The sequence below is a fragment of the Desmodus rotundus genome, chromosome 2 (assembly GCF_022682495.2).
Source record: "Desmodus rotundus isolate HL8 chromosome 2, HLdesRot8A.1, whole genome shotgun sequence".
Taxonomy (NCBI): domain Eukaryota; kingdom Metazoa; phylum Chordata; class Mammalia; order Chiroptera; family Phyllostomidae; genus Desmodus; species Desmodus rotundus.
This window is the reverse complement of record NC_071388.1, coordinates 104,263,180-104,281,031: the sequence shown is the minus strand read 5'-3', so window position 1 is coordinate 104,281,031 and position 17,852 is coordinate 104,263,180. Positions and strand designations below refer to the sequence as shown.

The following is a 17,852-nucleotide window of genomic DNA, read 5'->3' as shown; positions in this document are numbered from 1 at the left end:
TGAACTCTCCATCTGATAAGTTGGCTATCTCCGTTTCACTTAGTTCTTTTTCTGGGGTTTTTGTTCTGTTCTTTCATTTGGGCCGTATTTTCTTTGTTTCCCCAACTTGGCAGCACCGTGTTTGTTTCTGTGTATTAGGGAGAGCTGCTTTGACTTCCTTTCTTAGCATGCCAGTTAAGTTGTAAGGGTCAGAGCCTTAGGTATTCACCACAGTGGGGCAACCTGCTTTCTTTGTGGCCCTGTGAGGGGACAGGAGTTGGAGAAGGGACAATGCTGCTGCCTGACCTCTGGAGACTTTCCTGGCACTTGCTCCATTACCAGTCATTTCACCCACTTCCTGTATGTGACCGGCTCCCTTCTAGCTACTGCCCTGGTGATGATTCCCAGAATGGGTAGGTTTGCATACCCTCTAGAACTGAGCAGGTTCTTTAAATGGAATCTCCTTAGAAATCATAAGTTTCTTCTGCCACCCCAACCCCTACTGGTTTTTATAGCCAGAAACTGTGAGGCTTTTATCTCCCGGTACTGGAACCCTGGGCTGCGTGGTCTGGTCTGGGGCTGGAATTGCTTCACTCTACAGGATATCCCTCCTAATTTTTATCTGCTACACATGAATGTGGGACCACCTGTCCTGGCACCACCACCGCCTCTCCATGCCCAACCTTGTCCTCTCTGCCCTGGTTCTCTATCTCTGCCCCCCTACCCATCTAAATGAATGTGGCTTCTTTAAATTCTTGGTTGTCGGACTTCCACACAGTTCGATTTTCTGGCAATTCTGGGTATTTTTTGTTTTGAGGTTAGTTGTGATTTTTCTGGTTGTGTAAGGACGTGAAGCATGTCTACCTATGCCTCCATCTTGACTGGAAGTCTCCTCAAAAGTAATGTTATCTGTAACCACTTATTAGGCAGGAATGGCAGTATCCAAGTATTCTTTACTTACCTTTACAATTTTTTATATTTTTGAATACCTGTATAAATGGAAAAAGTCTAAATCATGTACCAAGCCATAGTTTCAGATATCACCTTAAACACTTGTTTAATAAATACTGATGAAATTTGGTTCTGATGTGCAAAAGAAAATAAAGAAACACAACAAACACACACTCTTAAGAGGTTAAATAGTACCAAGTTAACCCTACTTGTCTAACCATTTTATAAAGTGTTGTTCTATCTGTTACTGAATTTTAACTGACACATAATCCATTTCAATGCCAATTTGTTAATCCCATTGTGAAAGAAATGCTTGTAAAACATGGAATTCTTTCTAACAAGAAAACACTAAACAAATATAAAACTAGACTAAGTTGAAATTTTAGTCACTTTAAAGATTTCTAATATATCTGTTTTTATGGCATTGGGTTGCCTTTTTCAATATTTAAGTTCTCAAACACAACTCCAAAAAGAAATGTTATGAGTAGTCAAGTCATACATGTCAAATTATGAAAGATTTATTCCCATAGAAATGCCAGAATGTTTTAGGAAATTAAGCTGTTATTTAATTTATAAAAATTTATATATAATATATGTAACATATATATATATGAACATATAGCACATCCTATTACACTATTTAAAACAAACAATGCCAACACACCCTGGCTCACTGGCCTCTGTTTTAGAACATGCCCTAAATGAACAGAAAGGCATGTCTGCCCTTTTATTTTTTAATTAGCTTATGCCACTTACTTTACTTTCTAATTTTTTCCTGAAGAAAACAATGAGACCTGTTTTTAAAATATCAGCAATATAATTTTTAATACAGATGTGGTACATACTATTTAATTACAGCCGGGCAGAAATTCTAGTTTAATTAAATCAAAAATCTTCATTTTCCTCAATATAAAATTACTAAATTAATGTCTCCAAAGAAAATATAACATGGTGAAAGCTTTAAATCATACCATTATGCACCACAGGATTTATGATTTACCAATTACATACTCCATCACTCTGGCAAAAGGATGAACTTTTTAAAACCATTCATAAACTTAACATAGCAAAGACTGTATATATTGGGTTGACTAAAAAGTCCATTTAGTTTTTTCTGTAAAATGAAAGATACATTTTTCATTTTCACCAATAACTTTATTGATTTGGATATTTTGAATATGTTAGCTATCTCTTGTGTTGTAGAACGTTGATTGTTCTGAATTAATGTCTCAATTTGATTGCTATCAACTTCAACTGGTCTACCACTCCATGGAGCACCATGCAGCAAGAAATCTCCAGTGCGAAACTTTGCAAACCACTTTTGACACGTTCAATTAGTCACGGCACCTTCTTCATACACTGCACAAATCCTTTTTTTGAGTTTCAGTTATATTTTTACCTTTCTCGAAATAAAACATAACATGCCAAAAATGTTCTGTATTTTTTTCCATCTTCAATATTAAAATGGCTACACAAATATTCTCCAATTTTGATAAGTTTTTTTTAGAATGCACGCTTATACAACAGCTATCATAATACAATGTAACAAAATTGTTTTGAATGAAGTTAAAAATAACTAAGCACTAGTACAGCCATGTTATGGAAAAAAATACAAATGAATTTTTTAGCTAATCCAGTATCTCCATATTGCATTTTTATGTACAAGAATAAAACAGTAAAGTCAAGTGTCCTGTAAATACTAAGAACAGCACAAATTTGTCATAATTATCCTTAATGAAGCTGATTTGAGGAATATTAAAAATGTAGAAATATAACACATGTAAGTACAGAATGCCAAGATTGTATCAACAAATTTTATATGCAGAACAATATTTAGCAGCTACACTATTTTAAACCTTTTAGAGTGTTGTGTTTATTAATACATGTCTTTGGTTCTAAATCAAGACCTTTTTTAAACAAAGAAGGTCACTTGAGAATACAAAAGATTTTTTATAAATGTATTTTCTGATCTGTTTTCCTGACAAATTCAGCACTAAATCACAACTAAATCTTAGTACTTAGTTTCACCAAGCTCTTTGACAATTTCTATAATTCAAATGTAATATAAAATATAAAAGGAGAATGGAAATATTTTAAGGAATAATCAATTTTGATATTAATATTTTTTAGCTGTTCTATTGTACTTTAATAATTTTCTTTGATGGCTGGGGTGGGGTGGAGGGATGGGGAGAAAATGCAGACAGTTGTAATTGAATAATAATAAAAAAATAATAATTTTCTTTGAAACTCTAAATAAATGATTTCAATATTCTCATAAAATTAACATTTAAATAAACCCATTCATCCAAATTATCTTATGCTATTTATAATGACTTTCTCAGTTTTTATCTTACATTGAAATGTTTCTATTCACAATATGAGAATAGTTTGTCTCCAATACATAAAGTACTCATTTTTGTAACTCAAATGAAGGTAAAGTCACTTGTCACAAAATAAATAGTAACTTAACAGAATTAACTTTCCTCTATTGGCACGAGATGCTTGAAGATTATCAAAGGTCTACACAATAGCTCAATAAATTTTGGAAATAGTTGAGAATGATACAAAGTTTCTACTTGTAAATATAATTTTAGCCAAAAATGAAGACAAAGGACAAAAGTAATGACAATTCTAGGAGAACATTTCTAGTCACAAATGATTAGGTCTTACTTAGGTTTATGGAAAGCATTTAATTGCATAAAATTTATAGGGGAAAATGGCCGTATTTGAAGACAGCCACGAGGATCAAAGCAGAACAAATGATGGTAATAAGCAGAGTCACAGAACATACTACAGAGGTATGTGTAGTCAGACCCACTGGAACCTGTAAAGTCACATTCTCATGTATCTATAAAGAGAGATGGAGAGAGAAGTTAGAGACATTTAAAATGCATGCTATAAATGAGACCACTATTTCTTTTTTTTTAAGTTTTTTAAAAAATATATTTCAGCCAGTGCTATACTATATGTAACATTATTGTTTGAATGATTCTTTTGGATTGAACATTTCATCTAGTACAATAAAATTAGACTCATCTCCCACAATAATTCTTAAATTCTCATTAGTTTTGACTTTTTGTACCTTTTACATAGAACTGAGAATATTCTTTTTTAAAAATGCAGGCTATATTGCAATGTCACCTCTATAATCAACATAATATGTTTCATATTCAATTACAGAATTCTAAGTTGAAGCCTTAAAGGACAAATATTAAAACAACAATAAAACTAAAGTAACCATTCATTTTGTTTTGTTGTTTCTCTCCCTAAATAGCTTTTAAAAATTTGTTGTTCAAAAACTAGATTATTTGAATGTACCCTTTACTATTAACACAATATCAAATAGTTGTGATAATGACTGGCAATGCAAAAGTGCTCCTATGTTCAACTTAATTTATATTTTCCATTTGCTTTTGAACATCAAGGGTTCAATTAGAAACTTTGGAAAATTTTATGGTTTAAAAATGGGTTTTTAAACACATTAAAATTAGGTAATTTGGGAATATATTTATTTTTGGCTTCTTTTTATAAATACCTAGATTATAATTTCATATCCAAAAAAGATTATGTTACCAACACAATCTATAACAAAGTACTATTTGAAAATTATCTTTTAAAAAATGGAATCTTAAACAAACAAGCCTTGGTATAGATCACCACCATAGAAATGGTCATCTATTTTCTGCTATATATAAAGAAGAAATGTAACATAAAGTAAATTTTAAAAATCACACTGCTTTTTAAAAAATATTTTATTTAATTATTTGTAGAGAGAGGGTAAGGGAGGGAGAAAGAGAGGGAGAGAAACATTGATGTGAGAAAGAAACATTGATCGGTTGCTTCTCAGATGCAAACTGAACTTGCAACCCAGGCATGTGCCCTGACTGGGAATCGAACTGGTGACCCTTTGGTTAGAGCCCGTGCTCAATCCACTGAGCTACACCAGTCAGGGCTCTTCAGATGTATTTTAGAATTTGAAAAAATTCAAGTAGCATGTGATACTGTGATTTATATAATAATAAATACATATTTGGTTTTCATTTACCTTCCTTTCTGAAACCTCCCCACACTGTTGGAATTTCTTAAGTGTTGAGAGTGACCATGGTGTCTTTTATGATGATGAAGTCACTTTCGAAAAGCACCTAAGGATGAAAGCTGGTTACCAAAGGAGCCAACAATATGATAACAGAGTAGGAACTCTCGGTCCCACCTTCTGACTTCCAGGAAGAGGAGAGGGACTAGAGGTGTTGTAAAGACTGAACCACTTTGAAGAGAGGGAAGAAGTAGACTATGTTAACTAAAGAAGGTAAAAAGAGTCCTGACTAGTGTGGCTCAGTGTATTGAGTGCAGGCCTGCGAACCAAAGGGTCGTTGGTTGGATTCCCAATCAGGGCACATGCCTGGGTTGCGGGCCAGGGCCCCAGTGGGGGGTGAGTGAAAGGCAACCACACATTGTTGTTTCTCTCCTTTTCTTTCTCCCTCCCTTCCCCTCTCTAAAAATAAATAAATAAAATCTTTAAAAAGAAATTTTTAAAAATAAAGAAAGTAAAAAAAAACCTGCAGACTTCTTAGAAAAAAACAGTGTTAATCAATTATTAATACTTACCCAATTTAATAACTAAACACAAGTTGAGAGGTCAAAACTATAAAAATGGTCTGAAAAAGCCAAGATTTAAATATATAATAGCGCCCTAACCAGTGTGGCTCAGTTGGCTGGGCACCATCCCACAAACAGAAGGGTCGCTGGTTATGGCACAGGCTTGGGTTGCCGGTTCAGTCCCCAGTCAGGGAATGTACAGAAGGCAACCAATCGATGTTTCTTTCCCCCTCTTTCTCCCTCCCTTCCCCTCTCTCTGAAAAAGAATAAAAGTAGAATATAGATATGTAATAGTAATACAACTATGTTACTATAAAAATGAACCTGTCTAAAAATTAACCACAGTTGAAATGATTCTACTTTAAATTTTTTTTCACTTATTCTGTGTAACACAATGAAGTTAACTACTTTATTTTGCTGTTCAAAAAATTAATAAAAATTTCTAAATAAACTAAAGTTTTAAACAGATGGACATACTACTATTTTTCTTAGCCATTCAATACCTTTAAAAAGCCTATTGGCTACATTTAAGATCTGGACCAATGAGGCATGGGATTAATGCTAAATTACTAGCCCTCAAAGTAAATGATTCAATGACTCTTTATAAAGGAGAAACCACTGTTGCCATCAGTAGCAAAGAAACAACATTAACACCACCCCCCCCAGCTTTCTATGGTTGAATACAAAATTCTAATCCCTTAAATGTGGCAGAAACATTATAGAAAGAATTTTAGATGAGGCAGTATGATCTAAAAACATAAAATAATTAACTTACTGATTTATATTTCATATCGTTCCACTGGCAAATATCCTTACTCTTCAAAGCACAAGGAGCTGCCACTTTTGACTGAGACCAGCATTTCAATATTGGAAATTCTGAGAAAAGTGGTAGAAGATCATATCAGAAAACCTGTATCTAGACTAGTGGCTAGGCCAACGCAGTCAGTCATGTTGGTATATAAGTATTCAAATATTTTAGTACACACCATACATGATTTGGATCCACCTATTACATACCGTTTTATTTTAATAGCCTGTTCTAAGTGAATGCATAAGAAATTATAAAATTACTTCTTAACAAATCTCATTAAACTAGGGATTACTTTAAAAAATTTTTAATTTAAACTATTTTTTGAAGTAGGTAAAACATATACTTAGAACAGTGCATAGAACCTAAGCACACAACTCAATAAATTTCCAAGATTAAACGCACCCATATAAAAAGCACTCAGACCATAAAACAAAACAATACCAGAACCCCAGATGCTTTCTCCGGAGGGCACATTTTTTCAAACTTTACTTCGGTATGTCAAAGGTACAATTAAACCCTGGCCAGGTAGCTCAGTTGGTTAGAGCATCGTCCTGATAAGCTGTGGTTGTGGGTTTGATCTCTGGTCAGGGTACATACAAGCAGCAGCCAATAAATGCATAAATAAGTGGAACAACAAATTGATGTTTCTTTCTCTCTCTCAGCCTTCCTCTGTCTCTAAAATCAAAACTTTTTTTTTAAGGTACCACTAATAGAAACACAAAGCTAGATTGGATGCACAAAGCTAACATAGTTGAATACTTTTTTATTTTCTCATTATGAAATATGTGATGGCAGCAAATGTATGGATTAAAAACTTCCTATCTGCCAGTCTTCAGTAATCATACTAGTGACTTATGCAAATATTCTAATCAGCCAAAAATTGGAATCACAAAAAACCAAAATCTGAAAGGAGTTTCTTCAAGTCTTGATTCTAAGAAAATTAAAAATGGTGAAAGCATAGTTTGTTTTTATTTATTTAAATCTACACATAAATACAGAACTATACACAGAACCAAAAACTCATGAACTACGTTTATAGCAAAACTAGGTGATAAGGTAACCCCTCAAACACCAATAGCTGCAGTCCTGTAATACCAGCACGAATAAATGGAAAGCAGCCAAGGGGAAAGGAGGACCCGTGTGTGAAAAAAGAAACACACCAGACATTATATATCTACTCATAAAAGAACATGGCACTACCCATAGTCTTGCCAAAAGAAGTAAACCTGAATCTGATCACACTTCTGGAGCCAGCTGCCAATTTCCAGGAAATAAAGAGATCAGATGAAGTACATGAATACTGTTACCAAAACCCCAACTCTGAGAAAACTTTTTAAATGGGCAAGACTAAATTAGTGTCTAAGCATGCCCACTTGGGTGATAAAAGCATAAAAAAATATAAGTAAGTCATTAAATGTCAGGATAGTGGGTTTAGTCTTAAAAGACAGGAGGTAGCTATGATGGAGACAGGATACATGAACTGTTGCTGGGGTAGCTGGCTAAGTTCTATTTCTTGACCTGGGTAGTAGTTAAAGGATATTTGCTTTATAATAATTCACTAAACTATATATTTGTGAAGTTTTTCATATTGTGCTTTATTTTATAATCAAAAAGTTAAAGAGAAAAAAGAAACATGCTTTGTTATCCCTTGACTTCAGACCTGCCACCATACCTTTATTTTTATTTTCAACCCTCAGAAAAGATGTGCAACCCTCACCTTTGTCACAATACATCAGTAAATCAGGGTTATTGACTACAATAAAGGCTTCTCCATCTTTGCTATGTGGCCGATGATAGCGGTAGTGCACAGGCAAAAGAGCTTGGAAACAATCGATGCACTGTGAATCTTGTCTGGCATAAATGAGAACTTCAGATTCCTCAGATAAATAGTTGGGAGCTTCTATATTAAAATTTTCTGAAACCATCACTGCCTGTCAAAAAGAAAATAAATATTAACCTAATAGAAAAAAAATGAATGAGGAAGATTTAAAAAACAAAAATAAAACCAGAAGACTGCTATACAGGTGAACAGAAATGTCAAATTCATCCCCCTTATAAATAATTCCATTGCCCTTCCATCTTCAACTTTAAGAAAACACAAGACATCATGATCTGTGTTTAATAAAGGTTTGTTTACTAAAAGTAAACTGGAGAAATTATACTAAGATGCAAAATTTTCCCCTAACAAAATTATTTCTATGTAATTTATCAATCTTTGTTTAGGTGATAAAACAGGCACCAAGAAAAAGCTTGTGAATAAATATAGCATTATTTGATAAGTATGAAAACTATTATATAAAAAAGTTAACACAGTATTGGGTTAAAATGATTGGTATCATTCTAGTAATTTCTTGTTCTTCAGGGAAGCTGGTAAGATGGTAGTGAGATAAAGCACCGTGGTCAGGAAGTCAAAGCAAAGGTCAGCACTCTTTCTGTACTAGTTATGAAAAGGTAACAGAAAAAATGGTAATAATTCCTACAAGAAATAATACGGTAAAAACCATTTTAAAATAAGTATTCTAGACCAAAAACTAAAAATGTACATGTGGAAGAAATTAGTCCTATATTATAATATGCACGTTTGTGCATTACGTATGTATCCATATATGTACACGTATTGATACAAGTATGTAGGCATTACATACATATGTGTGTGTTTGTGTATGGATGTATTCATACATACAACTTCTCTCTAGATTATCTATACAAAGCCCTGACATATCTCAGAGAAAAAAGCAGCATTAACTTCTTCCCATCACAGCAAACATCCTAATTCTCCTGTTTGATAATGACACCAACTGTATTTTTTTCACATGTTGTTGAACTCAATGGCAAAGATCAAGGGATTATATAATCTCATGAGTCATAAGGAAACTCAGAGGTAATCAAATTAAATCACTGTCCCAACAAAGATATTTTTCAAGTATCCAGCCACTGCTTGATTATTTTCAATGACTGAGTTATTTCATTTTATCAAATGTTAAAAGGTTATTATTTTCCTGAGTAGAAACTTGATGCTCTGGCCTATAACGTTCACCAATTGTCCTTGCTTACAATATCTGCAATAAATCTGTTCCTCATTTCATTAAGGATCCTTAAACATCGAAAGTCCTCCATCACGCTACCTCCACTACATTTACTTCTCCTCAACAAAATATTCAGTTCTCTCCCTTTCTCACAACATGGCTTCCAAACCATTCATCATATTAGTTGCCTTTGGAAATACTCAAGAACTAGGGTAACAATATTACCTTCTTTAGCCAAAAATTACATTAGCTTTGTAAGCAGCCCTATTTCAGTGTGATATCTAGCTAGCTAGCTAGTTATAGATAAATTCTTCTTAAAAAATTAATAGACTTTATTTTTAAGAGCAGTTTTAGGCTTACAGAAAAAATGAGCAGAAAATACAGCATCCACATATACCCTACTCACCCTCCACACACAGTCACACAATTTTCTCTATTATTAACATGGGTGTAGTATAGTAATTTTCAACTGGTGTGCCACAAGAATTTAAAACGTGCCAATACCTGACTATTTAGTCAGGGGCACAGACCTCTTTTCCCTTAGATTGTCAAATTAAAAAATGACAACAGCCAACACAACAAGAACTGTCCAGTATGAATGAATCAAAATTATACTTATTTTTTGTCAGACTGGCAAAAAAATTGAGTAGATCTTTTGGTGTGCCACAGAATTTTAGTAATTACTTTGTGTGTGCCACCACTGGTGTAGTACATTTGTTACAATTGATAACCCAATATTGATATGTTATTAACTAAAGTTCATAGTTTTAAAGTCAGGGTTCACTCTTTATTTTGTATAGCCTATGGATTTTGACAAATGTAAAATGACACATATCCACCATTACAATATCATACAAAATAGTTTCAGTGACCCTATGCTCCACCTACTCATCCCTATATTTTTTATTTGAACTTTTTACAGAAAACTTTAGGTAACTTCCATCCTACTTTTTCAAGTAATTAACTAAATCAATTAAATTCAGGACTTTAGACTTATCTCTATTACATTTTATCTTTCTGGCTATAGTTCATTTTTTTCCAGACTGTTGAGATTTAATTGAAATCCCAATCTGTTAACCAACATTTATCTAATATTTATGAATTTGGTAACTATGTCTTTAGTATTTTTAATCTAAGGATAAAAATGTTGACCAGTGAGGTCAAGAGAAAAGTCCTAAGGAATATTACTAGAGACCTTCCACTAGAAATTTTTTAATTAACTCTTTTGGTACAAGATACGAATCAAAATAACACAGCCCAAATTTTTCTATCTTGACAACAAAGATGTATATATGACCTGATATCAATAAAGGTACCTTTCTTTGAGTACTTACTATTAGCAAGTATTTCACAAAGTGGTTTACGTACATTACATCCTTGAACTTTCACAAGAATTTTATGAGGAAACTATCAATTCTGTTTTATGTGTGTTACATGCTCTTGAATTAGCTTCAACTCCTGGTGACCTCTGAATGAGTAATTTCCACAATGTCCTGTCCCCAACAGCCCTGCTCAGCTCCTGTACATTCAGGCACATGGCTTCTTTTATGGAGTCAATCCATCTCACATTTGCTCTTTCTCCTTTCCTGCTGCCTTCTATTTTCCCCAGGATTATTGTCTTTTACAAGGAACTCTGCCTTCAAATAATGTGCCCAAAGTAGGGCAGTTTCAGTTTTGTCATTTTTGCCTCCAGCGATGATTCAGGCTTAATTTGCAATAGACCCACTTGTTTTATACTTCTGACAGTCCAGGATATCTGTAGCGTTCTCCTCCAACACCATATATTTCAAATGAATCAATGTTTTTCCTATCAGCCTTCATCATTGTCCAACTTTTGCATCCGTATACAATATTTGGGAATACAAGAATATGGGTACCTTAGCCATGGTCTAATGATACATCTTTGTTCTAGGTGATCTTTCCTAATTCTTCCATTGCTGCCAAGACTTCTGATTTCTTTCTTTTTTTATTATTTTTTTAAAGATTTTATTTGTTCATTTCTAGAGAGAGGGGAAGGGAGGAAGAAAGGGATAGAAACATCGATGTATCAGATGTGTGAGAGAAACATCAATGTGTGGTTGCCTCTTACACACCCCCAACCAGGGACCTGGCCTGGAACCCAGGCATGTGTCCTGACTGGGAACTGAACCAGCAACTTTTTGGTTCACAGGCTGGCACTCAACCCATTGAGCCACACCAGCCAGGACTCTTTCTTTTTTTAATCTCACAGGAGGACATGCCTACTGATTTTAGAGACAGTAGAAGAGAGGAAGAAAGGAGAGAAACATCAACATGACAGAGAGACATCGATTGCTTGCCTCTTCCAAGTACCCCAAATGGGGACAGAACCAACAACCTAGGTATGCGTCCTAACCAGGAATTGATCCCATGACTTTTGGGTTTACTGGATGATACTCCAACCAACTGAGCCACACCAGCCACAGCTTCCTTTCTTTTTTAAAAAAAATTTAATCTTTATTGAATGTTTTTCCATTACCATTTATACCCTTATTCCTCCCTCCCCCTGGCAATCACCACACTGTTGTCCATGTCCATGAGTCCTTTTTCCTTTTTCCTCAATTCCTCCACTCCCTAACCTTGCCTCCCCCAACTGGCTGTCATTTGCTCTCCATCTATGAGTCTGTCTCTGTTCTGCTGGTTAGTTCAGTTTGTTCATTAGATTCCACATATTAGATTCCTCATATGGTATTTGTCTTTCTCTGACTGGCTTATTTCACTTAACATATTGTTTTCCAGGTCCATTCTTACTGTTGCAAAGGGTAAAACTTTCTTCTTTTTTATGGCCGAGTAGTATTCCATTGTGTAAATGTCCCATAGTTTTATCCACTCATCTACCGATGGACCCTTGAGCTGCTCCCATATCTTGGTGATTGTAAACAATGCTGCAATGAACATTGGGGTGCTTATGTTCTTTCAAGTTAGTGTTTTGGGTTCCTTTGGATATATTCCCAGAAGTGGAATTGCTGGGTCAAAAGGCAGATCCATTTTTAATTTTTTGAGTTATATTCATACTTCTTTCCACAGTGGCTGCACCAGTCTATATTTCAAACAATGCAAAAGGGTTCCCCTTTTTCGATGCACTTGTTATTTGTTGACTTATTGGTGATAACCATTCTGACAGGTGTGAGATGGCATCTCATTGTGGTTTTAATTTGCATTTATCTGATGATTAGTGACATTGAGCATCTTTTCATGTCTGTTGGCCATCTGTGTGTCCTCTTTGGAGAAGTTATCTATTCCTTTGCTTGTTTTTTAATTGGGTTGTTTTGGGGGTGTTGAATTTTGAAAGTACTTTGTAAATTTTGGACATTAACCCCTTATCAGATGTATCAGCAAATATGTTCTCCCATTCTGTGGGGTGTATTTTTATTTTGTTGATGATTTCCTCTGCTCTGCAAAAACATTTTAGTTTGATGTAGTCCCATTTGTTTCTTTTTTTCTTTTGTTTCCCTTGCCTGTGGAGGTATATCCAATAAAAATTGTTATGAGCTATGTCCAAGATTTTGCCACTTATGTTTTCTTCTACGATTTTTATGGTTTCAGGTGTAACATTTAAGTCTTTGATCCATTTTGAATTTATTCTTGTGTGTGGTATAAGATGGTGGTCTAACTTCATTTTTCTGCATGGATCTGTCCAATTTTTCCAACACCACATACTGAATAAACTATCTTTAGCCCATTGTATGTGCTTGCTTCCTCTGTTGACTATTGACTGACTATAAAGGCATGGGTTTATTTCTGGGCTCTCTATTCTGTTCCACTGATGTATGTGTCTGTTTTTATGCCATGACCATGCTGTTTTGATTATTATGGTCTTGTAGTACAGTTTGATATTAGGTAGTGTGATTCCTCCAACTTTGTTATTCTTTCTCAGGATCAGTGTTAGTATGTGGGGCCTTTTGTGGCTCCATATAAATTTTTGAAATATTTGTTCTAGTTCTATAAAATATGCAATTGGAATCTTAATAGGAATTGCGCTGAATCTATAGATTGCTTTGGACAGTATGGACATTTTAATGATGTTAATTCTTCTTATCCATGAACACGGTATGTGCTTCCACTCGTTTGCATCTTCTTAAAATTTCTTTAGTGCCTTCTAATTTTCTGAGTACAGGTCTTTTGTATCCTTGGTTAGGTTTATTCCTATGTGTTTTATTCTTTTTGAAGCAAATGTGAATGGGATTGTTTTCTTAATTTCCTTTCTGTTAGTTTGTTATTGGCATATAAAAATGTAACTGATTTCTGGATGTTAACTTTGTATCCTGCTACTTTGCTGAATTCATTTATCAATTCTAGTAGTTTCTTGGTGGAATCTTTGGGGTTCTCTATGTACAGTATGATGTTATCAACAAATAAAGACAGTTTTACTTCTTCCTTCCAGATTGGATGCTTTTTATTTTTCTTCTCGTCTCACTGCTGTAACTAGGACTTCTGGCACTATGTGAGTAAGAGAGGTGAAAGAGAACATCCCTGTCTTGTTCCCAATGTTAAGAGGAACGCTTGTAGTTTTTGCCAATTGAGTATGATGCTGGCATTGAGTTTGTCTTCCATGCCCTTATTACATTCAGGTGTGTTCCCTTTAATACCAGTCTGCTGAGAGTTTTTATTGTAAATCAGTGCTGGGTTTTATCAAAAGGGTTTTTCTGCATCTATAGATATGATCATGTGGTTTTTATCCTTCATTCTGTTTATGTGGTGAATCACAACTACTGATTTGCAAATGTTGTACCAACCTTCTATTCCCAGAATAAATCCCACTTAATCATGCTGTATGATCTTTTTGATGTATTGCTGTATTCAGTTGTTTGCTAATATTTTATTGAGGATTTTAGCATCTATGTTCATCAGGGGTATTGGCCTATAATTTCCTTCCTTTGTATTGTCTTTATCTGGTTTTGGAATTAGGATAACGCTGGGCTCATAAAATGAGTTTGGGAACTTTCCCTCCTCTTAAATTTTTTTGAAATCGTTTGAGGAGAGCTGTTAGTTCTTCTCAGAATGTTTGGTAAAATTCACCTGTGAAGCCATCTGGTCCAGGGCTTTTGTTTGTTGGGAGTTTTTTGGTTTTTTGGGTTTTTTTTTAATTTTTATTACTGCTTCAATTTCATTAGATATAATCTATCTATTCAGATTCTCTGATTCTTCCTGATTTATTTTTGGAAGATTGTATGTTTGTAGGAATTTATCCATTTTGTCCAGGTTGTCCTATTAGTTGGCATATAGTTGTTCATAATATTTTCTTACAACCCTTTGTATTTCTTTGGTGTCAGTTGTTATTTCTCCTCCTTCACTTCTGATTTTATTTATTTGGGTCCTTCTCTATTTTTTTCTTGATGAGCCTGGTTAAACGTTTGTCAACTTCTTTATCTTTTCATAACCTTTTGTATCATTTTTTAGACTTTAATTTATTTCTGCTCTGATCTTTATTATTTCCTTCCTTCTACTCACTTTGGGCTTTGCTGTTCTTTTGCAAGTTTCTTTAAGCGTGATGTTAAGATTGTTTGAGGAGAACCAAGACAGCGGCGTAGGTAGACACACCGCACCTCCTCGCACAACCAGAACTGACGGAAAATCGAACGGCAAGGAAGTCCGACACCAAGGAAATAAAAACATTCATACAGACCGGTAGGAGGGGCAGAGACGGGCACCGGGGCAGAGAGGACTCGAGTGGCTGTGGTGGGGCCGAGACTGGCAGAGTGTGGGACGAAAGGGGCAGGCAGTCTGACCACTAGCAGACCCTGTGGCCCCACATTCGTGCACCGATTAACCGAGAGGGCCGGACTCAGAGTGGCAGAGAAAGGGGCAGGCAGAGCGGTGGGTAACACCCCGTGGCCCCACATTCGTGCACAGATAACTGGGACAAATGGTGGGGAGCAAAGCAGACAGCGTAACCCAGGGCTCCAGCACAGGGAAATAAAGCCTCAAACCTCTGATTGAAAACGCCCGTGGGGGTTGGGGCGGCAGCAGGAGAGACTCCCAGCCTCACAGGAGAAGTTGTTGGAGAGACCCACAGGGGCCTAGAGTGTGCACAAGCCCACCCACTCGGGAACTAGCACCAGAGGGGCCCAATTTGATTGTGGGTAGCTGAGGGAGTGGCTGAAATCCGGGGGAGAGTGGAGCGGGCGCCATTGCCCCCTCCTGGCCCCTCCCCCACATACAGCATCACAGCATAGCTACCAGCGTTACCCCGCCCCGTGAACACCTAAGGCTCCTCCCCTTTAAGTAACAGACTCGCCAAGACAAAAAAAAAAAAAGGCCCAAATGACAGAACACGTCAAACCTCCAGAAAAAATACAACTAAGCGAGGAAGAGCTAGCCAACCTATCAGATGCACAGTTCAAAACACTGGTTATTAAGATGCTCACAGAATTGGTTGAATTTGTTCGAAAACCAGATGAAAAAATGAAGGCTATGCCAAGAGAAACAAAGGAAAATGTACAGGGAACCAATAGTGATGCTAAGGAAACCGGGACTCAAATCAACGGTGTGGACCAGAAGGAAGAAAGAAACATCCAACCAGAAAAGAATGAAGAAACAAGAATTCGGAAAAATGAGGAGAGGCTTAGGAACCTCCAGGACATCTTGAAACGTTCCAACACCCGAATTATAGGGGTGCCAGAAGGAGAAGAGGAAGAACAAAAAATTGAAAACTTATTTGAACAAATAATGAAGGAGAACTTCCCCAGTCTGGCAAAGGAAATAGACTTCCAGGAAGTCCAGGAAGCTCAGAGAGACCCAAAGAAGTTGGACCCAAGGAGGAACACACCAAGGCACATTATAATTACATTCCCCAAGATGAAACAGAAGGAGAGAATCTTAGAAGCAGCAAGAGAAAAGGACACAGTTACCTACAAAGGGGTTCCCATAAGACTGTTGGCTGATTTCTCCAAACAGACCTTACAGGCAAGAAGGGGCTGGAAAGAAGTATTCCAAGTCATGAAAGGCAAGGGCCTACATCCAAGATTCCTGTATCCAGCAAAGCTATCATTTAGAATGGAAGGGAAGATAAAGTGCTTCTCAGATAAGGTCAAGTTAAAGGAGTTCATCATCACCAAGCCCTTATTATATGAAATGTTAAAGGGACTTACCTAAGAAAAAGAAGATAAAAATATGAACAGTAAAAATGACAGCAAACTCACAGTTATTAACAACCACACCTAAAACCAAAACAAAAGAAAACTAAGCAAACAACTAGAACAGAAACAGAACCACAGAAATGGAGATCACATGGAGGGTTATCAATAGGGGATTGGGAGGGGGAGAGAGGGGGGAAAGGTACAGAGAATAAATAGCATAAATGATAGGTGGAAAATAGACAGGGGGATGGTAAGAATAGTGTAGGAAATGTAGAAGCCAAAGAACTTATAAGTATGACCCATGGACATGAACTAAAGGGGGGGAATGTGGGAGGGAGAGGGTGGGAAGGATGGAGTTGAGTGAAGGGGTGGAAATGAGACAATTGTAATAGCATAATCAATAAATATATCAGAAAACAAACAAACAAACAAAAAAGAAACTCCTATCCCAATTAGAAGATGTTACTTTTTACACTTTTACAAAATGAATAAAAAATACTAGTTTAGTTTTCTTGCATACTAGTTTGCCTTAATCTAAATTATAGCTTCCTTAAAAAAAACAAAAACAAAAACAAAACCTCTCAAAACCAATCCTCTAATAGTTGTAAAAATCCTCTAATAGTTGTACCTCTGTTATGTTTCTCTCTCGTAATGAAGCCAACTCATATGGATCCACAAAAAGTCCTGCTGGGATGTACTGTTTAATTAAGAGTCGGCAGGTCTGTAAATCCTCAATGCTTTCTCCAAATTTCACTTTTATTAAAAGGTCTCTGTAAGAGAAATATGTTTAAAGTAAATCTCTTCATTCAATTGTTAATAAGATAGCATAACACTACATTCAAATGAGTAGAAACACTATATTTCAAAGATTATAAAGATTATAAAGTCAAAAGAAATATTTATGTAATGTCAGAACCACCCATTAGATCAGGGATGTCAAACTTATTTTCACCAGGGGCCACATCAGCCTCACAGTTGCCTTCAAGGAGCCGAATGTAATTTTAGGTCTGTATAAATGTAACTACTCTTTAACAGTTAAGCAAGAACTTGGCACTGCTGCTGGGTAGAAACAAGGTGCCGGGTGGGATAAAACAAGGTGGAGGGCCAGAATCAGCCCTTGGATCTTGTGTTTGCCACCTGTGCATTAGATCTTCCATATATTTATGTCATAAGCCACAGTATTATATTAGTGCAACAATTTTTAACCAGTGTGCCACAAGAGGGACACTGCTGTGCTGAATTTTTAAAACATGCCATACCTGACTTTTTTTAGTCAGGGACACTGACCTCTTTTCCCTTAAACTGCCAAATAAAAAAACAACCAACACAACAATAGGCATCCAATATGAATAAATCAAAATTATACCTACTTTTTGGTGTACTACAGATTTT

The 17,852-nt window shown here is 35.7% G+C and overlaps 1 protein-coding gene across 1 annotated transcript in view; it reads right to left on the bottom strand.

The window, feature by feature from the left end:
• Positions 1 to 1,426: 1,426 nt before the first annotated feature.
• Positions 1,427 to 17,852, bottom strand: part of PIGX (phosphatidylinositol glycan anchor biosynthesis class X) — a 25,505-nt gene continuing 9,079 nt past the window's right edge. Inside the window, exons 4-7 of the mRNA XM_053919401.1 lie at positions 17,089 to 17,230; positions 8,055 to 8,268; positions 6,302 to 6,402; positions 1,427 to 3,778 (exon numbers count right to left, since the gene is read on the bottom strand). Coding sequence (XP_053775376.1) covers positions 3,635 to 3,778; positions 6,302 to 6,402; positions 8,055 to 8,268; positions 17,089 to 17,230 — 601 coding nt within the window. The 3' untranslated portion in view covers positions 1,427 to 3,634. The remainder of the gene's footprint in view (positions 3,779 to 6,301; positions 6,403 to 8,054; positions 8,269 to 17,088; positions 17,231 to 17,852) is intronic.